Source organism: Scomber japonicus, chromosome 2 (assembly GCF_027409825.1).
Source record: "Scomber japonicus isolate fScoJap1 chromosome 2, fScoJap1.pri, whole genome shotgun sequence".
NCBI lineage: Eukaryota > Metazoa > Chordata > Actinopteri > Scombriformes > Scombridae > Scomber > Scomber japonicus.
The window spans coordinates 5,885,904-5,904,340 of NC_070579.1; the positions used below are offsets into that span (position 1 = coordinate 5,885,904).

The window sequence follows — 18,437 nt, forward strand, 5'->3', positions numbered from 1 at the left end:
CACTTTATAATTCCCGTCTTGAATGAAGACAATGTGAACACAAAATACAAACATATTCATGAAGATTGATGGAAAAAATATCTACAACACAACACATTACATACAACTAAAGTGTTTCCAGAGGACACTTAAGAGTGACGAACACGTCAATAACTAAAAAGTGAAAACTTCTTAAAACACAAATGTCTCCTCTTTCCTACCGTAGTAAGGTAGACAACGTGCTACAACATTATTTTGACCTAACGAGCCGTCCTCCGAGCTGAACTAATAACATTGTTCTCTATGTACAGCTGGCTGTGAGACGAGTGCGCAGGAACCGTCTAGAAAGAAGAGAAATACTTCAAACTATATTTAATAGTTTTAACTTTTACATCTTGCAGTGTGATATAAATAATTTGACAAACCAATCGTCTGCTGTTGGTTATATTACACTTAGTTTCAATAAAATCGTTAGAGGTTATTAAATATAGTTTAAGTATTTCTCTTCGGTGTTGCACTTTCTAGACGGCCCCTGCACACTCGTCTCACAGTCAGCTGTACATCATTAGAAAGTCTGTGTTTGTGGTTAAGTTTCCTCTCTGTTTGCGCTTTGGTCAAGTTGCTGCTCAGCTAAGTGTGAAAACGAGAAAGACATGCAGAACATGAAGTGTGAGAAACGCCTGAAAGCATTTAAAAGACAATAGGTGTCAATTAGTTTTCACAGAAAGGGGAAACAGTCATAGTTGTAACAGTTGTCCAGCTCTACAGTACAGAGTGCAGACATCACCAAAACATTAAAAACATCATGATAAGATGAAATTCTCAGTGCATTGCTGTACCATCATAGAACTATGAATATATTCATATGCATGAATAAAAATATATGATTCTTACAATCTATGGAGGGAGGGAGGACAAACCATATCAGCCAGGCCCCACCCCCACCACTCATGACGCAGACACAGTTCAACATCTCATTACAGTGTTTTTACCATTTTGACTTCATTCAAACCTAGAAAAGTGCTGATCTGGGATGTTTTTGACTTTCTTAAAATGACTTCATGCTGCTTTGAATAAGTGTGTTAAATGTCCTACAATGTAAATGTAGATATACAGTACCTGACACAGAGAGAAGGAAGACAACAAATCCACTCGCTGCTGCTGTTAAACTCATAGCTGCTCCTCTCAGCTCTCTGTGAGGCTTCAGAGACAATAAAATACATCAAATAATGTAAACAACATGTAATAGTCATATCAGTAAACTGTTCTACTTACAGCAGAGAAGGGTGTTGTCTGTTAAGATGCTCGTCGTCTGTGATCTGTGAGCAGAAGTCAGATATCAAGACGCTAAATGAAGTTATTTCCTTCCTGTTTGTTACTGTTATGAATATGTAGGAGGATCCAAATGACAGTAAACCATGAAGTTAAAAACACCTTTTACTGTTTTCCAAAGACTTAATATAATCAATGTTAGAGAGAATAAGAGTGTTCTGTTAGTAATTTAAAGAGAGAAGATGAATAACGAGATTTTTATTATCTTAATCTTTAAGCGTGGACACAGTTCAGTCTGCAGAATAAACAAACCACGTGACAGATGTGTGACAGTTGGTTTGATGCATCTCTTCACACTTTTAGTGCATGTTGAGACACTGAATACACCAACATGAGAAAAATGACACAGTTTAACTGAGCAGGACAAAAGGCTGAATATTGAGGGTACAGATGAAAGATATTTTCTTAGTTCTGTCAGATAGATTGTGTACTGAGATGTTCTTTATTTAAATGGAAAAACATTAAAAGTGACATAACCTTCCTTTTGAAAAACCCACCAAACTCTCACAATGTGACAGCTAAATGAATCCAAACCTATCTGCAGGGCTAGACACCACAGGAGGTCAGTGATGAAATATGTGTTTTGTTATTTAGGTGAACTGAGCCTTTAAAGGTATAGTAAGCGACAATATTCTGATACACTTTTTGTCAAAATCATCGAATCTCTCCTCACTATCCGCAAGCTGTCCAGCCAATCAGAGACAAGGAGCAGTCATGCTGGTTCACGGGTCAGATGGAGGGAGGAGGTCAGGTAATGGAGGCAGTCAGAGATAGAAACAGTGAATCTGTTACAGGCATTGTGGAGAAGGAGAGGTGACCCAGAAACATCCTGAGAGGAGAAGTTTAGAAGAACAAAAATATAAAAAGAAGCACTTTGACCACCAGACAAAGACTTGTGTCACATCGGTGTGGTTTTCTAACCGCTGAGGGACCAGCGAGTGAAGGTGGACGCTGCTGTGCTTGTGCCGGACAGGTGAGTAACATCAGCTCTTCAGTGCTTCATATAAACTGTAACGTTACCTACCTGGACATTCAGCTCACTGTCTAGTTAGTCAGGATATGCTGTTGTTGTGATGTTAGCTGTAAAGTAGCAGAGTTGAGTACAGCTGTTTGACCACTTTGCATGTTAGCTTCGCAGCCATGAAGACTAAACACAGGCTGGCTATCACAGTAAGATAGGAGTGATACACGCGCCGAAATGCTGTTATACTTAGCTTCAACTCTGGTCACTCAACCTGAACAGCTAACTCCTGCTAGTTTTTACTCCGTTGTGTTTTGTTACATCAACAGATTGATACACAGATAAATAGATTTACTTTATTGATCCCAAATTTGGAAAATCTTGATTTAGAGCAACAGGTTATCCAGGCATTGCAGAGGAAAAGAAAACACACAGTAAATCAATGATGTAATCTCCAGAAACCTCCCAGCCTCTCATCCTGTAGCCCTGCTCCTCAGACCTGGACCCTGCTCCTCGCACCTGGACCTTGCTCATCAGACCTGGAGCCTGCTCATCAGACCTGGAGCCTGCTCATCAGACCTGAACTCTGCTCCTCAGACCTGGACCCTGCTCTGCTCCCAACAGCATTTCCCCCTGCTTGGCCCGGCTCATAATCCAACCTGCCCAGCTTGTCTTCAGTCTTTTCCCAGCTCAACATCCCATTTCTATTCCCCTCAATAAATGTCTTTTCCTTCAGTCATGCCTCCTCTCCTCTCTGTGTCACACTTACAGTAACTAGCTTCAGCTAACAACTGAGTATCGAATTATGTAAGACTTTCTACAATTTACAAATATGTTTGTGTACATTTTTCTTATTTCTAGTGATATCCTGATTCTGCTTTATACTGATATATATATATATATATATATATATATATATATATATATATATATATATATATATATATATAAAAATAAAACATACATTTCCAGGTGATGAAGACAGTAGGTTGAACATCTTGCTTGGGTTCCTCATCAGACAGCGTGCAGCAGCTGATGAGACTGCTCAAGGTCCAGGTCCTGAATTCTCCTGAAATGAAAAAATTGTTAACATTTCATTAGTTTTCATAAATCAGATTTTATTATGATCAGATGCAGTTTTCACATTATAGAGCCAGTGTCAGTTCAGAGCTAATGCTGTTACACTGATGTAATCTGGCCTTATTTCCCAGGATAGGGGTATTTATGGAGGGAATTTATGAAATAATACAAGCAAACAAAGCAACATACTTACTCAGCTGTAAGTCTGTGAGCCTGCAGTGTCTGCTCACCTGTAGCTCTCCTGGTTTCAGGCTCATTGAACTGGTTGAACTCTGACCTCTGACCCCTCCTCCGCCAGGAACAGAGCTACACCATGATAGTAATGATACATAAATAACATCAGACAAACTTGGTATAAATGTTATTTACTACAGGAGACATATACCACATTATTTCCCTCTAAATAACACTCCACTGTGTGATGTTACTCCTCCCGTATAGCTATCTGCTCTTTTCTCTTCTTACACAATAACAGAATGAAACTAACTGATATTAATAATATAAATAATGTCAGAGTAGGCTGCTGTATGAAGCTTTCTTCCTAGATCTTTTAATACTCTCAAGAAATCGCATCGCTAACCTGACATGTATCACTGATGGTAGAGTAGAGGTTAGTTACTCAGTTAACATCATTTATACATAGACTGTTACTCCTCCGCTTTGACTTTGGCTTATTTGGTCTCGACACCTTTTTAAATACTGTCAGACTTATTATCAAACTTGCTACTAAAACACATGCTACCTGTACTATCAGCTTCCCAAACTGAAGCTAACCAGACGCGGCCGTTGCCATGACGATGCGCGTCCATGAACTTTGAGGTTAGAGCACGGAGGAGCATGAAGGGAGGGGTAGGTTTTGTTTTGGTTTTCACTCAAATATCAACAACTTTTCTCCTCCTTTTCTCCCACATCATCGCTTACTATACCTTTAAAGCAGACAGTGGAGGAGGACCTCAGTGATGAAGCCTGAATCTGCAACACTGAAGCTTCACCACTAGATGGCAGTGAAACATCAGAGATACTGAATCACAACCCTGAGACAACATTTTACCATCCATCACTGATTGTTTACACACATTTAAAGTTACTGCACAGTATTTTTCACTTTTTATGATTGAGTTGCATCTTAATATGTTTACATTTGACATTAAACTCATTAATCATTACAGTTAGAGGTTCAGTTTCAGAAGCATTGATTGTTCACATTGGTGAACTTGTTGTACAGTAGTTGAACAAACTCTCACAGTCGAGGTGTCTAAGTATGAAAATGATTCAGTCAGTGATCTACAGCTGTCACTAACAAATATGGACTGTTATACTGAAAATGCTTCATACTCAGTAAACTGCCACATATTCTGCTTCACTGAGTGACCCCAAAGAGTTTAAATGCACTGAAAAGAAGATAAACAGCTAAAATGACAATTAAGGTCTTCCTCAATTCAAACTGTGTCTGTGCTGTATCTTCATTTTAGTAACATCCCAAATCATAATAAACTATTACACTGTGACAAGTTTCATACTAAAATAGAGGGGAAGTGAGAAATAAATTAGCACAAAAGAACAGATTTAAAGAAAAGATTTAAATTTTATTTGTCTTCATATCTGGTAAATACATTCAGATCCTGAAAAATAAACATAAAAACTATTTAAAGCTGAAACTTTCTGCACACTGTCGCCCTCTGCAGCAGTGAGAGGGAACTGAAATCATGTTTCCAACTACAGAGATGTTGTGGAAGCTGGCTGTTTATTGTATATCAGCCACTGCAATACCTGGATAATGTGACATTCAGCAAAGTGTGATAGACCTGAGATTATGTTTGATGTGTGAAAATATACAGTAAACTGCACAAGAAGCCAATCAGGATTCCTCAAAAGTGATTAATTACAGTATGTACACATTTAAAATAACAGTTTGCATTGCAGCTCTAATCCTAAATATCTGTAATATAACTAAAAATAAGCTTGCATTAGTTCAGACAGAACACTCAGTAAATTATAAATCAGTTGAGTCACACACACCACCTGATATTCAACTGATCTAAACAATCAATCATGTTTGACACGTGGACATGATTCAGTTCAAGCTGCCATCAGCACATTCTTCTCAAAGCTTCTGCTACATGCTGTTACTGACTGTCTGTGCTGCTCACTTCTACCTGCTGCTGCTGCTGAAAACTGAACATGAAAATGTCCACATGGTCCTCTACAGCCTCTCTCTCTCTCCATTCTCATATTTCACTGTTGTACTACTTTCTGTTTCCATCAGGTGAGTCCAGCCTCTGGTTCAACTGCATCACAACAAAATCACATGACATTTAGATGAGGTACATCTCATAACTGTAACAATGAATCTGATGTCAGCCTGTTTTTTACCTTTCAGGAGGCTCCAACCTGACTGGATTTTACTCCAGGTCTTCCTGCTCCTCTGTGTCTTCTGTCTCTGCTGCAGTGACGACCTCATATACAGGATAAGTGTCCAACTGATAGAGAGCGATGACAATATGAGACTCTATGAGCCTCATTCATGCAATTTGCATAATTATAGAATTATGTACAGTACTGTGCTAAAGAGAGAGGTTCCTGCTATTGCTCAAGGGTAAGGAGAAGTCTGAATACTTACACACTTTAGTGTATAGAAGCTGTTTTCTTTTCAGTTTTTAATACTGCTTACACATTTCCTGTATTTTTTGGTTGTATTCTAATAAAGAGACTGATAAATAATTATATATGGTCATTATAGCATTGCTAAAACAACAAATCTAATAGTAGCCTAAGACTTGTCTTCGGCCCTCATTATCTGTAACACAGTGCTGTATATTTAAAAAATATATAATTATAATGCTTCAGACTAAATTCTGTTCTGATCTTTGAAGCCTAAAATATTACTGGTTTCTACATAGGAAGTTGTTCTTTAAAATTAAATTAAATTTATGATTTCATGTTGATAATAAAATACGTTCTAGTGCATTTATACGTCAAATAATCATAACTGTATTTTAACGTAAATTATGTCAATAAGGTCTCTCTCTCACCTCTATAGTCTCTACAGGTTCATTCAGTTCAGTGGTGGAGCTCAGAGTTTTCTTCTTCCTGGATTGAATCCAATAACAAAAAAGAAATGTTTAACAAAATTAAATTAATTAATTAAAGACTGAGAATATTTTAAGAAGATAAATGAAGGGATGTTTTCTTTGTCGTTTTACCTCATCCACAGAATCAAGAGAAGCAGCAGAATCAGCATCAGCAATGCCAGAATCAACCTGATCATGTTTAATATAAATCCAGATTTCCCTAAAAATTGACATCAACAGAAAGACGATAAACCTCTTGAATAAGTGATAACCTCCTCTGTATACAGGTGAGAGAGAGAGAGAGAGAGAGAGAGAAACAAAAAATAACTTACCATGCAGAGCTGAGGAAAGCAGACATGATCAGATTAATCTTTACCACTACAGATTAAAAGCTGTATGTTGCTTTTTAAATAATCTGTTTCACTCACATTTCACATGGATACATTTTGACATTGTGTTAGTGACATAGTTAGGTAAACTCACACACTGAAGGAGAGGGGTAATCCTCATGTCCTTTCAAAGCACAGGAGATGTTGTCACCAGGATTAAACTGCCCTGAATAAAGAGAAGTTTCCTCCTTCATCATTTTCTGTCCGTTATTGAACCAGACGTAAGAAATACGACCTGCTGGACTGCAGCTGCTGAGACATTTCAGCTCTGCCTCCATATGAAACTGATGGACTGTTATTGTGGTCACCTGCATCTGGAGAGCTGCATACGTGAGGAAGGACCCAAAATGTCATTTGTTACCAGTAAAATACACAAACATACAGTCAAAATAACCTTTGTAGTTCTGCTGGGTGAAATAATTTGTGATCATCAATCAAAAGTGTAAATGGAGGAAAGTACTCAATATAATCAAATCAGTTTTATGTGAAACTCTTCAACAATAACTATTCACCACTTTCACTCATCATCAGTTTGTGTTCATCAGTACCTGTGACAGTCAGAGTTGTTCCAGGTAAACTACTCCTCCATTCAAAGCTTTGTGTTTTGAATGTGAAGTGATACTGGGCTGAATCGCTCTCTCTCAGGTCAGAGATTCTCAGAGTGGAGCGTCCGCTCTCTGTTTTAAGGACCTGAACACGACCTGCATACTGGGAGTCTTTACTAAGGTCCTCAGGCTGTGAGGGATTCTGCCACTGATGACTACGATCAGGACTGAACCAGAATGATGATGTGATAGATCCATAGTATTTGCTGTATGTGCAGGAAATGTCCACTGATGAGCCTCTGGAGGCACAGATGCTTCTGTCAGTGTAAATCACTCTGATGCAGGATTGACCAAAGACACCTGAAAGATAAAATTAATTTAAAACATACTTAGTTCCGGCTCACCAAATCACAAAAACACATTTTCTCTTGTTTGTGGTGTCTGCATAAAATCATGTTTACAAAAACCCAACAGAAAACAGTTTTGGTTACTCTGAATAATCCACAGACCTATCTGTCAACTGTTTCCATTGGAACTACTTTCTACTCAAGAAGTATTAAAAAATGTCCACAGCAAAGTCTGTAGATTATCCAAAGTAACAGAGACAATGTTTCTGGTTAGACACATACATCTATAGTTTAAATATAAGTTTTCAAAGTTTTAAGCAGTATAAACAATATTCCATTCACTTTCATTGTGTTGGGATGACAGCAGACTTTTCCAGGATTGACATCTCAAAATTTAGATACATTAAACTGTAACTATTTGCATGGTTAAAGGAGCAAGTCAGAAAATGTATATTTTGAGTGAACTGACACTTTAAATGTGCTTATTTATTCATTTTACAGTCAACACAGTAAATAAGGTATAAAAGTGCAAATTTCTAAAATCTCATGGAGCTGTTGTTTGATGTTGATCCACTTCTATACAATGTTTGAATAACATGCTGCCCCAGAAACATGAACATACAATGTATAGTACAATAGTTTAAAGGCTCCACTAGATGTGGTAATGTTAGTGGGAGACTGTGTTGTAAACTCACACACTGAAGGAGCAGGATGATGCTCAAATCCTTTTAATGCACAGGAATAGCTGTCTGCAGGAGAAAAGTACTCTTCATAAGTAGAAGATGTTTGATCCTGAATTTTCTGTCCATTCTTGAACCAGATGAAGGAAGAACGATCAGGTAGACGACAGCTGCTGTGACACTTCAGCTCTGCCCAGGTAAAAGCTAAGTAGTATCTTGATTGGATCACCTTCACCTGGAGATCTGGATCTGTTATGAAAGAACAGAAATTTATGTTCATACATGCACCAACATTCACTCACCTCTTCCGATAATATTAGCCATTTGAAAGTAAATTATATCTTCCAAAGAAAATATTACCTGTGACATTCAAAGTGACTCCAGGTGAAGCAGTATATTTCCCTCCTGGTTGGTTTGTTATGAACCTGAACTTGTACTCAGCTGAGTCTCTCTCTCTCAGGTCTGTGATTCTCAGAGTGCAATCGTTCTTATCACAGTGATACTGCACACGACCTGCGTACTCTGATTGTGTTCTCAGATCCACAGGTTCATTATTACTCCATTTATTATACCAGAATGTTATCATAACTGCAGTATCAACATTATTTATCCTGGATGGGTATCTGTAGGTACAGTTTATGTCCACTGTTGATCCTTTTAAGGCACAGATGAGAGTGGAAGTGGAAGTCACTCCCCAGTCATTCTGACCCTGTACCACTGTAACACAGAGCACATCAGAAACCACAATCAGATTTATAACAAGTTAAGAATCAGTGAATAAGTCAAAGTGGATCATGGCACCAATATGATTTTATCTGCTGTTGTCATTTAAAGCTCCTCATTGTGGATCAATCTAACTAGAACTGAAGTGGAATACAGTATTTTATCAGTTGATTATTAGATTTTATCATTTGTTATTGCTGAGTGTTTCAGCTTTAGTCCATTCATTCTGTACGTTTGTAATGTTGTTTCCCTTGTTTGTTGTTTAGAAGAAGCTAAATCTGAACAACTGAAGTGTGTCTCTTATACATCTTATATTCACCATTGACATCATTTCCCCTGATACTAATTTCAAACACTTTATAGTTCCTGTCTTGAATGAAGACAATGTGAACACAAAATATTCTCGTCTTGATGAATTATTTCCGGTGCTGCACTTTCTAGACGGTCCCTGCGTACTTGTCTCAAAGCCAGCTGTTTACAGTTAAAGTGCATTGAGACAGAGCATGGTAGAACATTAATGTTGTTTTTCTGAACAGGATGAGAAAAAGAAACTGAATCATTAGAGAGTCTGTGCTTGTAGTTAGTTTTTTGTCTGTTTGCTCTTTGGTCAAGTTGCTGCTCAGCTAAGTGTGAAAACGAGAAAGACATGCAGAACATGATGTGTGAGAAACGCCTGAAAGCATCTAAAAGACAATAGGTGTCAATTAGTTTTCACAGAAAGGGGAAACTGTCATAGTTGTAACAGCTAAAACAGTCGTCCAGCTCTACAGTACAGAGTGCAGAAATCACCAAACTGAATAAAAACATCATGATAAGATGAAATTCTCAGTGCATTGCTGTACCATCATATAACTATGAATATATTCATATGCATGAATAAAAATATATGATTCTTACAATCTATGGAGGGAGGGAGGACAAACCATATCAGCCAGGCCCCACCCCCACCACTCATGACGCAGACACAGCTCAACATCTTATTACAGTGTTTTTACCATTTTGACTTCATTCAAACCTAGAAAAGTGCTGATCTGTGATGTTTTTGACTTTCTTAAAATGACTTTGTACTGTTATGAATAAGTGTGTTAAATGTAAATGTAGATATACAGTACCTGACACAGAGAGAAGGAAGACAACAAATCCACTCGCTGCTGCTGTTAAACTCATAGCTGCTCCTCTCATCTCTCTGTGAGGCTTCAGAGACAATAAAAAACATCAAATAATGTAAACAACATGTAATAGTCATATCAGTAAACTGTTCTACTTACAGCAGAGAAAGACGTTGTCTGTTAAGATGCTCGTCGTCTGTGATCTGTGAGCAGAAGTCAGATATCAAGACGCTAAATGAAGTTATTTCCTTCCTCTTTCTTATTGTTATGAATATGCATGAGGAGCCAAATGACAGTAAACCATAAAGTTGAAAACACCTTTTATTGTTTTCCAAAGAGTTAATATAATCAATGTTAGAGAGAATTAGAGACCAGTGTAAATTACTCTGAAAATGGTCTGTAAATAATAATTTCAAAACCTTATTTTTCTTTTAGTTCCCTTATCCACTTCCTGTGCCCTTTCGTTTTGGGTCTTTTATTTTGAAGGCGTCATGACCAAAACAGGAAGTGGACGCAACTGTTGTCTTGGAGACGCTGCCTTGACAGCGCAAAGGGCTCTTCAATTAACGGTGTTAAGGAAAGATTAAGTTATTATTTATGACAAAGTGTTACATCTGTGATAAAGTGACCTAGCAGGAAAGAGAATAAGATATTGTTTGTTTTGCTGTGTTTTATTGATAGTGTGTGTATATATGTAACGGAGTAGATTTGTGCTTGGTAAATTATGGCAAAAAAGGTGCAACACTGCCATCTATTAACGCAGTGGTTGGCGTGGGAACTGCACAGAGAAAAGAGGACTTCACTGAAGCAGTGTCCTCTTGCATGATCCGGGATAATTAATGATTTTGTTAAAGGTTTCAGATGTTCATATTTCATATTTTGCTGTGTAATGTATTCATTGAGATTTGTGCTAACTGTTTTGAGCACTTACTGTGATTTGTTAAGCCATAAAGCTACTTTTTGGAGACTTGTAATGATGCTAAACTATCTTAAATGCTTACCCCCATTTCATGTGTTGTTCAGATTATCCTGAGGCCGATGATAATTTTCACACGCCATTGCTGTGTTGCAGGTAATATGTTGTTATTGTTCAGCTAAAAGGCTCACATTCATTCACCTAGCTCTGAATTTAGTGTATTTTTATACTTACCTCATGTTAAATGTTGAAAGTGTTCTTAACATCTATTTTCTTTATATTTTTTTTATTGTTTATTGAACTGCACAGAGAAAAGAGGATTATCCACACAGTTCAGTCTGTAGAAAAAAACATATCACGTGACGGATGTGTGTCAGTTGGTTTGATGCATCTCTTCACACTTTTAGTGCATGTTGAGACACTGAATACACCAACATGAGAACAATGACACAGTTTAACTGAACAGGACAAAAGGCTGAATATTGAGGGTACAGATAAATATTTTCTTGGTTCTGTCAGATAGATCGTGTACTGAGATGTTCTTTATTTAAATAGAAAAACATTAAAAGTGACATAAATACCTCATAAAAACCACCAAACTCTCACAATGTGACAGCTAAATGAATCCAAACCTATCTGCAGGGCTAGACACCACAGGAGGTCAGTGATGAAACATGTGTTTTGTTATTTAGGTGAACTGAGCCTTTAAAGGTATAGTAAGCGATAATATTCTAATTCACTTTTTGTCAAAATCATTGAATATCTCCTCACTATCCGCAAGCTGTCCATCCAATCAGAGACAAGGAGCGTTCATGCTAGTTCACGGGTCAGATGGAGGGAGGAGGTCAGGTAATGGAGGCAGTCAGAGATAGAAACAGTGAATCTGTTACGGGCATTGTGGAGAAGGAGAGGTGGCCCAGAAACATCCAGAGAGGAGAAGCTTAGAAGAACAAAAAATATAAAAAGAAGCACTTTGACCAGACAAAGACTTGTGTCACATCGGTGTGGTTTTCTAACCGCGGAGGGACCAGCGAGTGAAGATGGACGCTGCTGTGCTTGTGCCGGACAGGTGAGTAACATCAGCTCTTCAGTGCTTCACATAAACTGTAACGTTACTACCTGGACATTCAGCTCACTGTCTAGTTAGTCAGGATATGCTGTTGTTGTGATGTTAGCTGTAAAGTAGCAGAGTTGAGTACAGCTGTTTGACCGCTTTGCATGTTAGCTTCGCAGCCATGAAGACTAAACACAGGCTGACTATCACAGTAAGATAGGAGTGATACACGCGCCAAAATGCTGTTATCCTTAGCTTCAACTCTGGTCACTCAACCTGAACAGCTAACTCCTGCTATTTTTTACTCCGTTGTGTTTTGTTACATCAACAGATTGATACACAGATAAATAGATTTACTTTATTGATCCCAAATTTGGAAAATCTTGATTTAGAGCAGCAGGTTATCCAGGCATTGCAGAGGAAAAGACAACACACAGTAAATGAATGATGTCAGCTCCAGAAACCTCCCAGCATCTCATCCTGTAGCCCTGCTCCTCAGACCTGGACCCAGCTCATCCGACCTGTACCCAGCTCCTCAGACATGAACCCTGCTCATCAGACCTGGACCCTGCTCTGCTCCCAACAGCATTCACACCTGCTTGGCCCGGCTCATAATCCAGCCTGCCCTGTTTTGTCTTCAGTCTTTTCCCAGCTCAACATCCCATTTTTATTCCCCTCAATAAATGTCTTTTCCTTCAGTCGTGCCTCCTCTCCTCTCTGTGTCACACTTACAGTAACTAGCTTCAACTAACAACTGAGTATCGAATTGTGAAAGACTTTCTACAATTTACAAATATGTTTGTGTACATTTTTCTTATTTTTACTGATATCCTGATTCTGCTTTATACTGATATATGTATGGAAAAATAAAACATACATTTCCAGGTGATGAAGACAGTAGGTTGAACATCATGCTTGGGTTCCTCATCAGACAGCGTGCAGCAGCTGATGAGACTGCTCAAGGTCCAGGTCCTGAATTCTCCTGAAATGAGGAAATTGTTAACATTTCATTAGTTTTCATAAATCAGATTTTATTATGACCAGATGCAGTTTTCACATTATAGAGCCAGTGTCAGTTCAGAGGTAATGCTGTTACACTGATGTAATCTGGCTTTATTTCCCAGGATAGGGGTATTTATGAAGGGAATTTATGAAATAATACAAGCAAGCAAAGCAACATACTTTCTCAGCTGTAAGTCTCTGAGTCTGCAGTGTCTGCTCACTTGTAGCTCTCCTGGTTTCAGGCTCTTTGAACTGGTTGAACTCTGACCTCTGACCCCTCCTCCGCCAGGAACAGAGCTACACCATGATAGTAATGATACATAAATAACATTAGACAAACTTGGTATATATGTTATTTACTACAGGAGACATATACCACAGTATTTCCCTCTAAATAACACTCCACTGTGTGACGTTACTCCTCCCGTATATCTGCTCTTTTCTCTTCTTACACAATAACAGGATGAAACTAACTGATATTAATAATATAAATAATGTCAGAGTAGGCTGCTGTATGAAGCTTTCTTCCTAGATCTTTTAATACTCTCAATAAACCGCATCGCTAACCTGACATGTATCACTGATAGTAGAGTAGAGGTTAGTTACTCAGTTAACATCATTTATACATAGACTAAGTTACTCCTCCGTTTTGACTTTGGCTTATTTGCTCTCGACATCTTTTTAAATACTGTCAGACGTATTATCAAACTTGCTACTAAAACACATGCTACCCGTACTATCAGCTTCCCAAACTAGAAGCTAATTTACAGTACGGGAGCAGACGCTTCAGACTGCCGTTGCCATGACAATGCGCGTCCATGAATTTAGCTGTTGGAGCACGGAGGAGCATGAAGGGAGGGGTAGGTTTTGTTTTGGTTTTCACTCAAGTATCAAATACTTTTCTCCTCCTTTTCTCCCACATCATCGCTTACTATACCTTTAAAGCAGACAGTGGAGGGAGACCTCAGTGATGAAGCCTGAATCTGCAACACTGAAGCGTCACCACTAGATGGCAGTGAAACATCAGAGATACTGAATCACAACCCTGAGACAACATTTTACCATCCATCGCTGTTTACACACATTTAAAGTTACTTTCAGTACTTTTCACTTTTTATGATTGAGTTGCATCTTAATATGTTAACACTTGACATTAAATTCATTAATCATTACAGTTAGAGGCTCAGTTTCAGAAGCAATGATTGTTCACATTGGTGACCTTGTTGTACAGTAGTTGAACAAACTCTCACAGTCGAGGTGTCTAAGTATGAAAATGATTCAGTCAGTGATCTACAGCTGTCACTAACAAATACGGACTGTTATACTGAAAAGGCTTCATACTCAGTAAACTGCCACATATTCTGCTTCTCTGAGTGACCCCAAAGAGTTTAAATGCACTGAAAAGAAGATAAACAGCTAACATGACAATTAAGGTCTTGTTCAATACAAACAGTGTCTGTGCATCTTCATTTTAGCAACATCCCAAATCTTAATAAACTATTACACTGTGACAAGTTTAATCCTAAAATAAAAGGGAACGTGAGAAATAAATCAGCACAAAAGAACAGATTTAAAGAAAAGATTAACATTTTATTGTCTTCATATCTGGTAAATACATTCAGATCCTGAACAATAAACATAAAAACTATTTAAAGCTGAAACTTTATGCACACTGTCGCCCTCTGCAGCAGTGAGAGGGAACTGAAATCATGTTTCCAACTACAGAGATGTTGTGGAAGCTGGCTGTTTATTGTATATCAGCCACTGCAATACCTGGATAATGTGACATTCAGCAAAGTGTGATAGAACTGAGATTATGTTTGATGTGTGAAAATATACAGTAAACTGCACAAGAAGCCAATCAGGATTCTTCAAAAGTGATTAATTACAGTATGTACACATTTAAAATAACAGTTTGCATTGAAGCTCTAATCCTAAATATCTGTAATATAACTAAAAATAAGCTTGCATTAGTTCAGACAGAACACTCAGTAAATTATAAATCAGTTGAGTCACACACACCACCTGATATTCAACTGATCTAAACAATCAATCATGTTTGACACGTGGACATGATTCAGTTCAAGCTGCCATCAGCACATTCTTCTCAAAGCTTCTGCTACATGCTGTTACTGACTGTCTGTGCTGCTCACTTCTACCTGCTGCTGCTGCTGCTGAAAACTGAACATGAAAACGTCCACATGGTCCTCTACAGCCTCTCTCTCTCTCTCCACTCTCATATTTCACTGCTGTACTACTTTCTGTTTCCATCAGGTGAGTCCAGCCTCTGGTTCAACTGCATCAGAACAAAATCACATGACATTTAGATGAGGTACATCTAATAACTGTAACTATGAATCTGATGTCAGTCTGTTTTTTACCTTTCAGGAGGCTCCAACCTGACTGGATTTTACTTCAGGTTTTCGTAGATCTCTTCATTGTCTGACTTTGCTCCTGTCCTGACCCGCAAGTCTGAGACGTTCTCATATACAGGACGAGAGTCCAGCTGATGGAGAGAGATGATAATATGAGACTCAATGAGCCTAATTCATGCAATTTGTGTGCAATTCTGTTCTGATCTTTGAAGCCTAAAACATTACAGGTTTCTACATAGGAAGTTGTTCTTTGAAATTAAATTAAATTTATGATTTCACGTTGATAATAAAATATGTTCTAGTGCATTTATAAGTCAAATAATCATAACTGTATTTTAATGTAAGTTCTGTCAATAAGGTCTCTCTCACCTCTAGAGTCAGTTCAGTGGTGGAGCTCAGAGTTTTCTTCTTCCTGGATTGAATCCAACAAAAACAAGAAATATTTAACAAAATTAAATTCATGATGTAAAAACAGTGAAAATGTTTTAAGGAAATAAATGAAGGTAAGTTTTCTTCATGGATTTACCTTATCCACAGAATCAAGAGAAGCAGAGGAGGCAAGAGAAACACAGGAATCAGCATCAGAATCAAGTTGGTGATCATTGATTTCCCTAAAATTGAGACCAACAGAAAGGAGATATGGTTTATTAATAAATGGTGTGTGTGTGTGTGTGTGTGTGTGTGTGTGTGTGTGTGTGTGTGTGTGTGTGTGTGTGTGTGAGTTTGTGTGTGTGTGTGTGTGTGTGTGTGTGTGTGTGTGTGAGAGAGAGAGAGAAAGAAAGAGAGAGAGAGAGACAGTGTGAGTGAGTGAGTGAGTGAGTGAGTGAGTGAGTGAGTGAGTGAGTGAGTGAGTGAGTGAGTGAGTGTGTGTGTGTGTGTGTGTGTGTGTGTGTGTGTGTGTGTGTGTGTGTGTGTGTGTAACTTACCTTTCACAACAATCAGATGTAAGGTGGAGTTATGACGTCCTATTTTGTTCTGGGCTTCACAGTAATAATTCCCACTGTGTTCAGGTCTGACATCAGTGATGGTGAAGATCTGTCCTGATGCTTTTGGTGAGTCTTCATTCTCCTTGTACCAGGTGTAATTAGCTGCTGGGTTAGCATCACTGCTACAGGTCAGATTCACTGAACTGCCCTCCACTATCTCAGCAGAGGGACTCACTGACACAGAGGGAAGCTTTGGACCATCTGGAGGATAAAACATTTATGGAGATTTATCTCATTAATATTATTATGAATAATATTAGAGGATTCTTTCTGTTGTGTACATGTGTATATCGCTTTAATGTAACTACAGCATCTTCTAAATTATTATTATTATGGTTTTGCATGTTTTAGTTGAAAATTCTGACAACCAGCAGGAGGCGTCAAAGTTTTATATAACAAACTAATTTTAGTCATTCCCTCTGGGATAATAATGATGTCAGTCTACTGCATGTTGAAAAATGTTCTTGCCATCACACTGTTAGTAAACCTTGTCTGTGCTTTCCTAGAATCTAGCTATTGTGAAACTCAAAACAACTTGTGAATCCACTCTTGGCCTAAAAGATGTGTAGATATTTTGTACTTACACTGGACATCAATGAATAGAAATGAAGACTTAATCTGTCCATATTCATTCTCAGACTTGCAGTAGTAGATCCCTGTGTCCTCAGAGCTTATGGAGGTAAAATGAAAATGACCTTCTGACCTTTGAAGCAGTGTTTGGTTGTCCTTGTACCAGGTGTAATTAGCTGGTGGGTTAGCATCACTGCTACAGGTCAGATTCACTGAACTGCCCTCCACTATCTCAGCAGAGGGACTCACTGACACAGAGGGAAACTTTGGAGCATCTAGAGGAGATATATTAATATGAATTAACAATAAAATCAGGAATGGTTGCATTAGTTCAACATGAACTGAAGCTGCTCAGTGAACTACAGCAGCAGACTGAATGTGAAGCAGGCAGAGCTGAAGAAAGCAGACATGATCAAACCAATCTGTATGTTGCTAATCTGTTTTACTCACATTTCACATCAATGAAGATGTATTCAGATGTCTTCTTCCCCAGCTGGTTGTCAGCTGTACAGTAATACTCTCCAGAGTCAGAGGACTGGATGGAGCTGAAGACAAGCTGTCGTTCTTTACTGAGAGGTTGAAGTTCTGGATTTACATTCTTCTTGTACCAGGTGTATTTAGCTGCTGGGTTAGCATCACTGCTACAGGTCAGAGTCACTGAACTGCCCTCCACTATCTCACCAGAGGGACTCACTGACACAGAGGGAAGCTTTGGATCATCTGGAGGAGAAAACATAGTTGGTCAACAGTGGAATAACTGACACAATGTAAGAAGCAAATGTTTGACTCAAAGTGAGGAGTAAAAGTTGATTCCCTCGTTGCTGCTCATATTAAAATCAACTGTCTGTTACCTTGGATACATTTTGACATTGTGTTAGTGACATAGTTAGGTAAACTCACACACTGAAGGAGAGTGGTAATCCTCATGTCCTTTCAAAGTACAGGAGATGTTGTCACCAGGATTAATCTGCCCTGAATAAAGAGAAGTTTCCTCCTTCATCATTTTCTGTCCGTTCTTGAACCAGACGTAAGAAATACGACCTGCTGGACTGCAGCTGCTGAGACATTTCAGCTCTGCCTCCATATGAGACTGATGGACTGTTATTGTGGTCACCTGCACCTGGAGAGCTGCATATGTGAGGAAGGATCCAAAATGTCATTTGTTATCAGTAAAATACACAAACATACAGTCAAAATAACCTTTGTAGTTCTGCTGGGTGAAATAATTTGTGATCATCAATCAAAAGTGTAAATGGAGGAAAGTACTCAATATAATCAAATCAGTTTTATGTGAAACTCTTCAACAATAACTATTCAC

At 38.3% G+C, this 18,437-nt stretch overlaps 1 protein-coding gene across 1 annotated transcript in view; it reads right to left on the bottom strand.

The window, feature by feature from the left end:
* LOC128380871 (B-cell receptor CD22-like) overlaps nt 1-18,119 on the bottom strand; it is a 49,398-nt gene extending 31,279 nt beyond the window's left edge. Inside the window, exons 1-3 of the mRNA XM_053340746.1 lie at nt 18,020-18,119; nt 17,570-17,839; nt 17,134-17,394 (exon numbers count right to left, since the gene is read on the bottom strand). Of these exons, the coding sequence (XP_053196721.1) occupies nt 17,134-17,394; nt 17,570-17,839; nt 18,020-18,119 (631 nt within the window). The remainder of the gene's footprint in view (nt 1-17,133; nt 17,395-17,569; nt 17,840-18,019) is intronic.
* Nucleotides 18,120-18,437: the final 318 nt, after the last annotated feature.